This window comes from Equus przewalskii, chromosome 30 (assembly GCF_037783145.1).
Source record: "Equus przewalskii isolate Varuska chromosome 30, EquPr2, whole genome shotgun sequence".
Taxonomy (NCBI): Eukaryota; Metazoa; Chordata; class Mammalia; order Perissodactyla; family Equidae; genus Equus; species Equus przewalskii.
The window spans coordinates 17,039,084-17,052,210 of NC_091860.1; the positions used below are offsets into that span (position 1 = coordinate 17,039,084).

The window sequence follows — 13,127 nt, forward strand, 5'->3', positions numbered from 1 at the left end:
CTAGAATATTGGATCCTTACAATTAATTTCTTTTTGTTGGACCTCTGACTTCTTTCAACTAATTTATTTTTGGTCATGTAAGTTGTTCCAACATTTTTTTTTGTATTACAATTCAAAGGAAGAATAATTTGCTTGCAGTGAATGAGAAATAAATAGAAAATGAGAGAGAAAAAATCTTGTAAATTTTCTGGAAGAAAAAGGGGAACTAAAAAATGACTCATAAAGCATTCTAAAAATGCCCTTATGGTGCATTGAAATAACCAATCATTGAAAAGATAATAACTAAAGAATATTTATACGCCCTGTCAGGAAAGGCCATGGAGGTTCCTCAATGAGCAACTCTTTCACCCACGCAATCTTTACTAGTGTTTTCCTTGCTTTAGATGGACCAGAACAGAGGAGGAGCAGGTAATTTGAACTCTAAATGACACCTTGAAAAGAATAACTTAACATGGGCTTGATAATTCTGTATGCAATTAACAAAAGCATCCATTTTCCAGATTTATACTGATGTTTAAATATTGGGCGGAGGAAATTCTGAAGTCAATACAGTAACAATTGCAAAGCTAGGTCACTTTCCTATGTTGCTTAAACATTCCCTTTGCATGGATGCAGCTCCCGGGGAGGCTGGCCTCTTTCTCAGCCTTGCGTCTTACACGCCTGCCCTGCTCTGTGGCTCTCAGCCCCGACAACTGCGGGGCACACAGCAGGACACAGTAAATGCTTTTGATTAAATGTTGTGAAGTTACCTCCTCCAAAAACTTTGCTCAGTCAGTCGAAAAGGAAAACGACAAAGTTGGTTTTCAACCAGAGTGAGCCATGGGCAGACAGCTGAGTCGCGCAAATTTGCATTTTCTTAGATCTATCTTAGGGAATGCTGAAGTTTGTAATTTATTTAAACTCTTAGGGAACATGAGATCCCAAAGCATATGGATGTTTTCCCCCAGTTGACCAAGAAACCAGAGAAAAACATTCATTCTTTTCAGTGCTTAATTGGAGGTATGTTTCCTCAGTAATCTTTTCTATTGTCCCATAAAGAGCATATTTGCATTCCTACCCTATCTGTAAAATTCAGAATTTATTGTGCTAACGTTTAGTAAACACTGTCTGAAGACATCTTGAGCTAGAAGTTCAGTGACTTGAAATAGTCTTGAGGTATCTGAGAACCATTCGTTTAAGAGCCAAGCACTATGCCGCTATGCATTGCGGATATAAAGAGAAATAAGGCACATGCTTAAGTTAACATCTCGTCATTGAATGTGAGAAGCCATGTGATGTGTATTAGTGGTTAAGAGCGTGGACTCTGGAGCAGGCTGCCAGGGTTTGAATCCAGCTCTGCCACTTTCTAGCCGTTACTTAAATTTCTACCTCCATTTTCCCATCTGTAAAACACTCATAACGTTGTTATGTGAATTAAATGCAAAATAAGTTATGTACTTGGAACAATGCCTCTCCCCTAATAAGCATGATGTGATTTTTAATTTTTAAAGACAAAACCCAGAAGTGCTGAAACAGAGTTTTCTTTGCTTGTTTGGCATCTCCCGGATCCAGCATCAGGAGCACATGGAAGTCATGGCGATTCTGGGGTCCATTGGGCTGCTCAGAACCACATCAGCCCTGGGGAGTTGCCAGGGATGCTGGTCCAACTGGCTTTGGACAGGAGGGTGGCATGCTTTGTAGCATTTGCCAATTTCAGTGATGTGAACACTCCCACCATGGCCGATGTTAATTTACCAGTGGTTTAACAACCAGCTCACACCATTCCTGAATGTTTACCAGTCAGCTCTCACAAGCTCATACAAGTGGGCTCCAGCACAATGCTGGGAGCTGCACCACGGTGGGCCACTGGGCCAGCAAGCACTTATTGAAAAGTCAGTGCATCCATTGCATCATGCTAGGTTTGCAACAAAAGATGAGAGGAAATTAACAGTATGAACACCCTCTCTGCCCTTGAGGACTGACACTCATATTCTGGAGACAGAACAGGTGAATCAGGCCTTTGTCACGGTGGAGTCTGAGCTGGCACCCTTGCTGCAGGTCAAGGTCACATCGTTTGGGGAAAGTGACCAGCAAAGGAGAGGTGCGCTGTCGAGCTGGAAAGTTATGTTTCTCACTGGGGAGGATTTGGTGTAAGTGAGAAATCTTGTAGGGTAGGTAAGTTGGGTCCTTGGAGGAAATACAAAAGATTCAGGCCTTGGAAATTAATTTGAAATATGTCAGCACAGAGCGGGTAGACCTCGCTGAAGCACGCTAGCTGGTCATCTGTGGAGCAGGCAGGCGTAAATCTCCTGTCATCTCTAAGCCTGAAGGTCTAACTACTTAAGAAGAACAGGAAACTTTCGCTAAATTGGCCATGAATTTTATGTCTGAGAACAGAGAATTTGACGCTACTTTCTAATTGCTTTATTTTCTCTTTTTTGCTGAAAATATTCCTTTTTTGTTAGAGAGGCCCAGTGTGACATTTTACCATTCTCATTTTATTTACTTAATTACATGAGGTAAACTATATTATATTACATCATATATACAAATATATTTTGTAATATTACATTATATTGTTTATCATATGTTGTATATTGCTTTCAAGAGAAATGCAACTTAGGTTTACAGGATTTTTTGTTATAAGTCGATCGGCATGCTGTGGGTTACTACCTGTGTTTCTTTTTCTTTCCTTAACTTGTATAAAATTAAGCTCCTTAAATTAAGCTGATGATGCTTGTGGTTCTAACACTGAAGGTATTTCATGGTAGTTTACGCTTTCTCCTCCTAGTCACAACCTTTTACAGAGACCCCTTACAATCAGTGTGCCGTGGTTGGAAATGGGGGAATTCTGAATGAATCTCTCTGCGGAACTGAAATAGATGAATCCGACTTCGTTTTTAGGTAAGACCTGTCAAGTCGGCTTCTTTGGAACCAAAGTTCAGTTGGGTATTTAAAGGGATAATGTAAAGATACTCCGTGTAAATTTTGACCTTTGACCTGTGTTGCTTATGTCTACAAATTATCAAGGTAGGTTTTCCCGGAGTGTTAAATGGATCATGAGTTCCTCCGAATGTTGATACCAGAAGGATGAAATTGTGCTATGATCACTTACTTTTCAGAAACTCTGGGCGAAATCATGGTAAAAGAGAGTCTGCACTACAGAACTTGTCAGAGCCTTTCAGTATATTAAGGATTTCAAGGCTCCCTGAGAAGGACTCTAGAGAGCAACATTTCCCAGGTTCACCTGACCTTGAAAATCTTTTTTTTTTTTTTAACAGAGCATTTCAAGGAAGTTTGGTTCTCAGATGATACTTTTGGAAAATGCTGACTTCGGCATTGTATAGCCGTGCAACATCAGTTTATTTAGTTTTCTGGCTTGACGTTAAAGAACAAAAACTCGTGCAGCTTCTAAATTCTGGTCTTTTTAAAATGTTTATATCTCAATACCAGCCAGCTTGCAAAAACAGAAACAAAAGTGATTTCTATGTGTGCTTATGCTAATAAGCCAAGATGTAGGGCTTCTCTCCTTTCAGAATATGATGGAAAGGTGGTTCATCCCTGTTGAGGATGGATTTCAGTTGAAATGCACCTTTTTTACAAAGTAAGTCGAAATCTGTTTCTTCCTATTTTAGGAGCCCTGATTTCACCCATCAGAGGACATCCTTTGATCCTTATCAATTTAATTCTGCTCTTTGTAGCAAAAGAAAAAGAAACACGATTTTGAATCAGTGGCTCCCCCCTCACTTTTGCCTCATTTTAAAATTTTACGCTGATGATAATGACAGAATGACAGACCTGAAGGTCCAACAATTATTGAACATGTTCCTCAAGATTAATGTTAAAATGGCCACTACCTTTTTTGGTTAAAGCGCTAAGTATGAAAAAGCCATAATGAAGACAAATAATTTGTCTTATAATAGACTTTTTATAAACTTAAAACCTCCAAGACATGTGTGCTGAGTATTACACCTAAACAGCCATTTTACTGTGTAGCAAGTACAGGAAATATAACAAGTTTAGGTTTAAAAGCTAAAAAGAAAAAATCTTGACAGCTGTTTAATTTATAACTCTAAAATAAATGCATGTATTTCTAGATTCTACATTTGCTGATGCCAGGTATTTTTCTGAATATAGAGTTTCCTTTGAAGTTAACCTCCAAACTGAAACCAAACTGAGGGCTAGCCATGGTTGGTGTTATTAAAATTTCTTTAATTTTAAGCCTGTACTTATTTTGGCTATATACATTCAGAGTTAATAAAAACAATCTGGAAACTTCTTTTTTTTTTTTATTTCAAAAGATTGAGAGCCCTCAATTAAGTGTGTAAGGAACCAAAACAGGTGGTGAGTGGTTTTACTATGTTAGTGTACATACACAATGCCCGATATTTCCCTTAGAGTTTTCTGTGATATGTGTTGGAAATCACTTTTAATTCTTCAAAAGAATGTGAGACTGGCGGCCGGCCTGGTGGCACAGCGGTTAAGTGCGCACGTTCTGCTTCGGCGGCCCGGTGTTCGCTGGTTCAGATCCCGGGTGCGGAGATGGCACCGCTTAGCAAGCCATGCTGTGGCAGGCATCCCACATATAAAGTAGGGGAAGATGGGCAGAGATGTTAGCTCAGGGCCAGTCTTCCTCAGCAAAAAAGAGGAGGATTGCTGGCAGATGTTAGTTCAGGGCTAATCTTGCTCAAAAAAAAAAAAAAAAGAATATGAGACTGTTCTAAAAAGTAAATGTGTTACTGTAAGCCCACTAATGAAGGCATTTCTGTGGCCTATTATCTCTAATTAATATTTATTTTTCCCAAGGTGCCATATTTAATTATTTTCTGATGTATCTTTTTTTATTAATGAAAGAAGTACGTTTCATTTGTTTGTATGTTTCATGGAGCGTGGAATAGAATATTTCAGCCTCGGTCATATTCCAGAACACATCAACTTTAAACCTCCTTCCTTAGCAAGCAGTCAGAGATGCTCCCTTTGTATGAGTAGCTTTAAAGAAATGGTCTACTTAAAATTCTATAAATGATACTTAGGGAATCATAACCAACTTTCCCTTTTTTGTGACAGGAATATAATTACTCAAAATTACAATTCTTAATTTGTTTTCCAATTTAAAAACAAATTAGTAGTCCAAAGAGGATGAGAACATCAATATGAAAACATCATTATAAGAACATTAGGTTTTATTTATTAACAGAATAATTTGGTGGAAAGACTATCCATATGGGAATCAGGAGATTTTGAGGTTTTTATATCGTCTTTGCTTCTGACAGAGTCTATATCCTTAGTAGCAATGTCTCAATTTTTTTAAATCTGTAAATTGGTGATCATACCACTGTATAAATATAATCAATATAAATAACAATAATGTTAATAAAAGGACTGTGAACTCTTCAAAAACTAGGCGAGGTGTAATTGTCATTTCTAGTTTTGTTACTTATAAAAGTTGTAATCAATATTGAAAGCATTTATCAAATTCGCGTATTTTGTGCAATGTTAAAATGCCAACTAAGAGTTTGGTACTTATTAAATGGTTTTAATTGGAAATTAGATTGGATTCTGAGGATTTCTTAACAGCAATGATTTTCTCCAATAGAAGGACAATGATCATACATATATGTGTGGATGTTTGCATACACACTTTCTTTTTACTGGTTGTATTTTGAAAATAGTTTCCCTTCCAAATTTCAGGTGTAACCTCCCCCCAACCACAGGAAATGTTAGTAAAGATGTTGGCAGTAAAACCAATCTTGTGACTGTGAATCCCAGTATCATAAAACTAAAGTAAGTACCTTCAAGTTACATAACTGTTTAAGCAATTTTTTTTTTTCACTATTGAAGATGTTTCTTAGTCTGAGCACTGATCTTGTTGCTGAGACTGACTTGAAATACAGCTGGAATGGCTTTTTGGGAAAATATGTAAGACTACACTCGTAACTGTTGACTTTCCAGCAAGACCATGGCTCATAGGAGATACGATCAGTTGTACTTCTAATGCCATAAGCTGAATGTTGCTAATCAAATGAGAGCTTATTGATCTCTTCATCCTTTTTAACAATCATGAAGTTACTTTTTTTCAATTTTCTTTGAGAACTTTAGTATTACTCTTTTTTTCTTGGTAGCACTTTCTTAATAAAGCTTAGTCTATTTAGAAACTTCAGAGAGTAAACCTTAGGAGAACTTGGCAAAGTTAAGTTTTCACTTTGGATAGTTTATGACTAACAAATAATCCCATTATTTCATTTTTTGCAATGTAACTACTACAAAATGTTGGTTGGTTAATAAAAATCCCATACATAGTTGTACTCCATTGTTTTCATCAAAAGTGACTAATAATCGTTATTAGTAGAATACACCCCTCAAATAATTTTAGTATCTCTTGACAGAATATAAAATATCATGCTTGTCTCCCAAAGGCTTACTTTCTAAACACACATAATTGTGCTTACAAGTGTATTTACTTACTAAGGCATTATTTAAATCAAGCACAGAGAGCTATCACAATACATGGAGGAAATTTAAAATATGTGTTTGTGTGTATGTACATATATAGATATTTTAGGCTTTGTAAAGGAAACTTTTAGTTTATAACAACATGTATAAAAGGTACACAAATCACGAGTGTACAGCTTATTTAACTTTTTTAAACGCATAGATATTTTAACAGTGTGTTATCTTTGAGAAAACCTTTCATCATTATAAATTTGGAAGGTGTTTCAGCATCAAAAACCAACCTAAGAAAAACTACCGAGTTGGAAGATAAAAATAATACAAGAAATGTGTATCCAATAAGAGTTATCACTCTGTAAGAAAGTAGGAATTAAAGCCTCAGTGTACCAAGAAAGAGAGATGATGTGACCTTGATGTTTACATGATATTTACTCGTAGAATTTTCTCTGAGTTCAGTGTTTGTCTCTTTTATATACAGTGATATAAACCGTTCAGTTTTTTGGCCAGTGGTAAATTCAGCCTCATGTTACCAAAACTGCTACTTTGATTACTATTGCTGTTCTTATTATGATCTTTTAAAATTTGGCAGATATGGGAACCTAAAGGAAAAGAAAGCGGTATTTCTGGAGGACATTGCCACCTATGGAGATGCATTCCTTCTTCTGCCAGCATTTTCCTTCAGGGCCAACACTGGTGCCTCTTTTAAAGTGTACGACACACTGAAAGAGTTTAAAGCAAGACAAAAGGTGATATTTTTCCATCCCAAGTACCTGAAAAATCTTGCCCTTTTCTGGAGAACTAAGGGTGTGACAGAGTATCGCCTGTCCTCCGGCTTGATGATCACAAGCGTGGCTGTTGAACTGTGTGAGAACGTGAAGTTGTATGGATTCTGGCCCTTCTCGAAAACCGTGGAAGACACACCTGTCAGCCATCACTACTATGACAACAATTTACCTAAACGTGGTTTCCATGAGATGCCCAAAGAATATAGGCAAATTCTCCAACTTCACGTGAAAGGAATCCTCAAGTTACAATTTAGCAAATGTGAAATAGCCTAAGCAAAGTGTCTTACAATAGGAATAGTTTTAATTTAATGCAGTAGGTGAGTAATAATGTTTTCAAACATTAAAAGAGGTGGTTGTAGGGTATTATAAGAAGAGTCCCCAAACTTGGTTTGATCAAAGCTCCCCACTAAGTGTGCAACGTTAGCAACTCATTCAATCATTCTGATCTTCAGTTTCCTTCCCTGTAAAATCGGGACCATGATATCTAACTTCTGTTAGGAAAATGCGATGATCTGTGAAAACTCTTGGCACAGTATTTGGCGTGAGGTAGGAACTCAATGACCGTTTTCTTCTTGAAATTTACAACAGCCATTTCCACCCTCACCAGACGGTTAACAAAAGGCACACTGTCTTAGAGATCCTTCCTGGCGAGAACTGGTGAATTGCCAGTATTCACTGGGGTTCTTTCTCTTGCAGGACTCTCTATTATCAATAATATCCTTCTCCTCTTTCTTCCTGTCTTAAGGAGTGCATATAAGAAAATTACATACTTAAACAAGAAACCCTTGATCATTCAGGAATGAAATCCTTCTCTTCATATGGTAATGTGCTTGGTTCTGATTACCTTCACTTGTGTCATTAGCTGCCACGACACCACACATTGTTTAGGTTTCCAATTCTTCTCCTCCTTTGTCTACATGTTTAAATATCTCTTTATAATTTATGTTAATTTCCTGCCTCACTCTTAAGCCTTTTCTCTCTCACTGACAAGATATACTTCAAGGACATGAATAGTTACAATACCCAGTTTTTCATATCTGTTGCCTTGTCTGTGGGATCTCTCATTCAATTTATTTTTTTTTAATTATTGAAAAGCTACTTCAAGCCAGACCCTGTAACAGGCTCTGTGAAAGGGACAGAAAGATGACTAAGTCCTGCAGAAGGAAATGGACATGCGTATCAACTATGATATGGTATGATAAATGTTATTACAAAAGTTATGAATAAAGTACTCTGAGGAATGGAGGCAGGAATAGTCAAATCTATTTCAGGTGGATCTATTTCAGAGAAGAGGTGATTTCTGAATTAAACCTAGATGATGAGTAATTTTTTACCAAATGAAGAAGATTCTAGGTAGAGGGCATATGGTACAGGAGAGAGCTGTCCCCTTAATTCTGATTTATCAAAATGAGGATATTTGAAGGTGGATCATGAACTTTGCCCCAAAAACTACCTTACAAGGGTAGGGTACAGCGTGTGGTTGTGGTAGCTTGGGTCTACATCTGTGAAATGGGAATAACAGCAACCTGAGTGATTTCATAGGAAAACTGTAAGGGTTAAAGCACAAAAAAACCTTAATTCTTGTAAGAAAAGGTGAATGTTTACATGAGAAATTAGACTAATAAATTTAACGTCAATCTAAATTGAAGCTTGAATAGATATTGGATACTAGTGTTTTCACGCCACTCCCTTACGTGGTGATGGTACCTGTTAATATAGGTCATCCCTGCATGTACTGAATAAATTATTTGACTTAAATAAGTAATTATATGCATACTTTCCTGCTCTTTGTACCATCACAAGTAGAGCAGAAATAGGAGTGGAGCAGACTGGGCAGCATACTGAATTAATTACAAATATAATTCTGAATTTTTACTCTAGCCAGACTATTGTTTTCCTAAATGTTCACTTGTAAGAACACCACTATAAATTGCTTTTTTTGATAAAGTACATCTTAAATTTGATTGTAGTTGACATGTATGATGCCATTCTTAGTTCACACTTTCATTTATTCTCCTATAGCAAATGAAACCTATTAGCTCCATAAGTTGCATAAAAGTTCATATATAAATATTTTCCAAAAGAAACATGCTTTTAGTTACATAAAGTCTAATTCATTCATCTTCCTTTGTGTGGTAATGAATAAGTAGCTGTTTTCTACTGCTTCTAATGGATTTAATTAGTTTTTAAAAATCTGCTAGCTGTATTGGTAATGTCTCTATTATGTGACTAGCAATGGGATTATTAAAATAGATCAGAACATTCTAATATTTTATAGTTAGAAAAATGTTTCCCTCAAAATGTTTCCTAGTGAGTAGAAACTTAAACTTTTCTTTTCAATGGTATTGGAAATACATGATTGATGAGTAAAAGTAATAGAATATACTGAAATAAATCATTAAATATATAATATGGAGAGTTTATAAGTTATTTTAATAAAATTACACGTGATTAGAATATTTAGAGCTTACTTAAGTTTTTCCTACAAAACTTATTTTTTATTATCTATTTTTTTGTGAGGAAGGGTGGCCCTGAGCTAAGATCTATTTCCAATCTTCCTCTTTTTGCTGGAGGAAGATTGCCACTGAGCTAACATCTGTGCCAGTCTTCTTCTATTTTGTATGTGGGATGCCGCCACAGCATGGCTTGATGAGTGGTGCTAGGTCTGTGCCGGGGATCTAAGCACACAAACCCCAGGCTGCTGAAGCGGAATGCACAAACTTAACCACTGCACCACCAGGCCAGCCCCCACATAACCTATTTTAACTTTGGAAATTTTCTTTAGAATATTTAAACAATCTTCAATGTTGCTGATATGGATTTCAGAAATATTCAAAATGGTATGACATCAAGGAGCAGCATCCTAATGATATCTATGTTCCAGTACAAGCTCAATAGAAAAAAATTTTGTGTTGTGGAGAAAATTGTAGACCTTTCCTCATGAACACAACCGAAGCTGGTTTCTTACTTAACATTTGTATTGCCATCCTTCAAGCATGTTGAAATTTTCCAACAATCCTAGCTAGATTCACATTGGCCAAAGTCTTTGGTCCAAAAGAACATGTGTGTTCTTTGTATCTTTTTCCCAGTTTGTCTGTGTCTCTTGTGAAATCACAACAGCTTGCAATTATCCGCCATAACTTGAAACTCTCCTGCACTCTCTCTAGTGTAGTCAGTGTGCTGTGGAGAAATAAGGGAGTGGGAGCCCTCATTCTCATCGTAACATTTCCTCCTTGACAGAGGATGACCGTCCATATGTTCTGTTGTGATGTGTCAGTACTGTCCTTTTGTTCTGAAACAGAATTTTTTTTGACTTTCTAAAATATAATAGAATGTGAATTTTGATTATGTAACACATCAGCTATGTGAATTGTAACTTATAAGTCACCGTTCTTTTTGTTCTGTAATGGTGAATTTTTACAAGTTTCCACCAAGATCAAAACAAAAAGATAAAGTATAAACTCCATCTTGTGGATTTTTAGATTAACCACTACCAAGTCTGACTGTGACACTCTCAAGAAATTTCTGGGTATACTGAGCATTGCTTAAATGTTGTTAGATGGATTAGATTTAATCTTCTGCTCTAAACTTGAGCTACATCCATGGACATTGAAAATGGAAAGTCTGAGTACTAGTGCTAGATAGTACTAAACCTTTAGTTAGGACTTCAGCTGACAATACCATACACCACCAGTTTCTAAGGGAAATACTGGCTTGCTTGATTCTGTCTTCTATTTGTTGTTTATCTTCATTGGTCAATGTAACTGAATAACAAGATTCCAAAATAATTTCCATCGAAATCCAAGGGTAAGGCAGAAATGATCACTTAAGCATATAGTCCATAGTGCTTTATGGTCCCTGGAAAGGACTCCATGAACAACTGGATGGAGGTAAGTTTTACACAACATTATAGTCCTTGAAGTCTCTGGTGTTTTTGCCTCTTAACAAAAGGCAAAGGCAAATAGATCATGACTTTCATGAAAGAGGATTTCCTTCTGCATGTAAATTCCATCCTAGTAAATGTATGGGCTCTCAGCCAGGTAATCAGCCAAGGACATTTTCTTTGAGGACTTTTTATGTATAGAATACTGAATTAAGCCATAAATCAGATCTGTTTGGGCCTAGATTTTTCCTTGCTTACAAAAAATTTACCAGTTAACTCCTATATCATGCCAAGTACCATAAATCATTCCATGAATTTTATGAAGCTTTGGGAAAATCAGAAAATTTTGTGGATAACAGGTCTGCACGCATCTTAAATAGCTACTGCAGAAGTACAATTATGATGCAATGTAAAGTATAGTTATGCCATTCAAACATTTTATTTATGTAGTATGACATAGAAACATATTGTTATGCTACTAAACATTGACAGAATTGCAGCAATTCAAATGAAATATCTGAAGCACTTGAACTAAGACGACTCTTTCTTTCTTTCGTCTTGATTTTTAAGAAGTGCATTTAGAGCCACTGGGTGAGTTCAAGATTTCTTATTTGTGTATGCCTTCAGAAGGCTGATTTGGTAGTGAGCAGTCACCATTACGCTCCTGAAGAAGGATGGGCAGGAATATTTCTCTTACCCATCTTATCCTTCCTGGGTCACCATTCTTCCAAGATCATTCTCCTTTTCATCAAAGAAATGTTAGCGATATATGATAAAGATGCATTGCTTACATATGGAGTAAAGACAGACTCTTTAGGAGCTGGTATTGGAACACTGGCTCACGATAGGGAGAAAAACAAATTTCTTCATTGCATCATAGAAAAAGTTGGACTCCAGATAGATTAAAGATGAGTTAAAAGGTAAACTGTAAGTTAGTAGAACAAAATATAAGTGAGGGGCTGTACTTCTTAAGTATAACCCAACAAGAATTTTAAAAAATTTGTTAAGAAATGATGGCTATGGCTATATTAAAATGAAGGATTTTTAGTCAATGAACAACACCATAAAAAAAGTTAATAGGCTGGTGACAGACTGGAATAGCTTTTAGCAATGCATAAAATTAATGACATTAATGTTGAAACACTCCTAGGAGCTACAAATCAACAAATAAAAGATAGGAAACTCAATATAAAAATGGTCAAAGGATAAGAATGTGATCTACAAAGGGAAAAGCTGAGTAGTTAATAAGAATAGGAAGTGATGCTCAAACTTACTAGTATCTGAGAAATAAAAATTAAAATGAGGTACCTATTATACTGGCAAGAATTAGTAAGGTCATTAATTCCAAATGCTGATGAAAGTATAAACTATTCAAACATTTTGAGAAGCAGTCTTGAAGGATTGAGTTAGTAAAATTAATTATTTGTCTGTCCTGTGGCCTAGCAATCCCACCGTTTGGATGTGTGTCCCAGGGAACTTCTTGTATGGGTCCACAAGGAGACAAGTACTGATAATTATTTCATTATTGTTTGTGATAGCAGGAAGTTGGTCACACAAGCATCCATCTCTAAGAGAGTCAATGAGTTAACTTTGGTAGATACAATACAGAGTTGGAAGCAGTTTATTGGAGGTATGTAGAGCAAATAGGGCAGATCCTTAAAATGGAGCATAAAGGGAAAAATAAGAGCTATAGCACAATACCATTTAAATACATTAAATCATGTACATGCATACATGTACACATACATATATAAGGGTATATAGCAAACATTGTAAGAGTGCCTATTTAGGAGGGGTTAATGGAAATGGGTTTGGGGATAAAGGAGGAAAACGAATAAATAATACAAGAGGAGGACCTTGCAAAGACAGTGGCTAATGAGTAGGCCATGAATGAAGAGCTTGATTAACTTAACTCTCAGTGCGAGGCAAAAATGAAATAAGGACAGAAGGAATAACATAGTTTATAAGGGGTGAAAGTTCTAAAGTTTATAAAGGGTGAAAGTTCTAAAACAACATCAAAACAGATATTC

At 36.3% G+C, this 13,127-nt stretch overlaps 1 protein-coding gene across 1 annotated transcript in view; it reads left to right on the forward strand.

Moving 5' to 3' along the window:
• Positions 1-12,922, forward strand: part of ST8SIA6 (ST8 alpha-N-acetyl-neuraminide alpha-2,8-sialyltransferase 6) — a 123,614-nt gene extending 110,692 nt beyond the window's left edge. Inside the window, exons 6-8 of the mRNA XM_070600836.1 lie at positions 2,771-2,883; positions 5,671-5,763; positions 7,019-12,922. Of these exons, the coding sequence (XP_070456937.1) occupies positions 2,771-2,883; positions 5,671-5,763; positions 7,019-7,487 (675 nt within the window). The 3' untranslated portion in view covers positions 7,488-12,922. The remainder of the gene's footprint in view (positions 1-2,770; positions 2,884-5,670; positions 5,764-7,018) is intronic.
• The last annotated feature ends 205 nt before the right edge of the window (positions 12,923-13,127 follow it).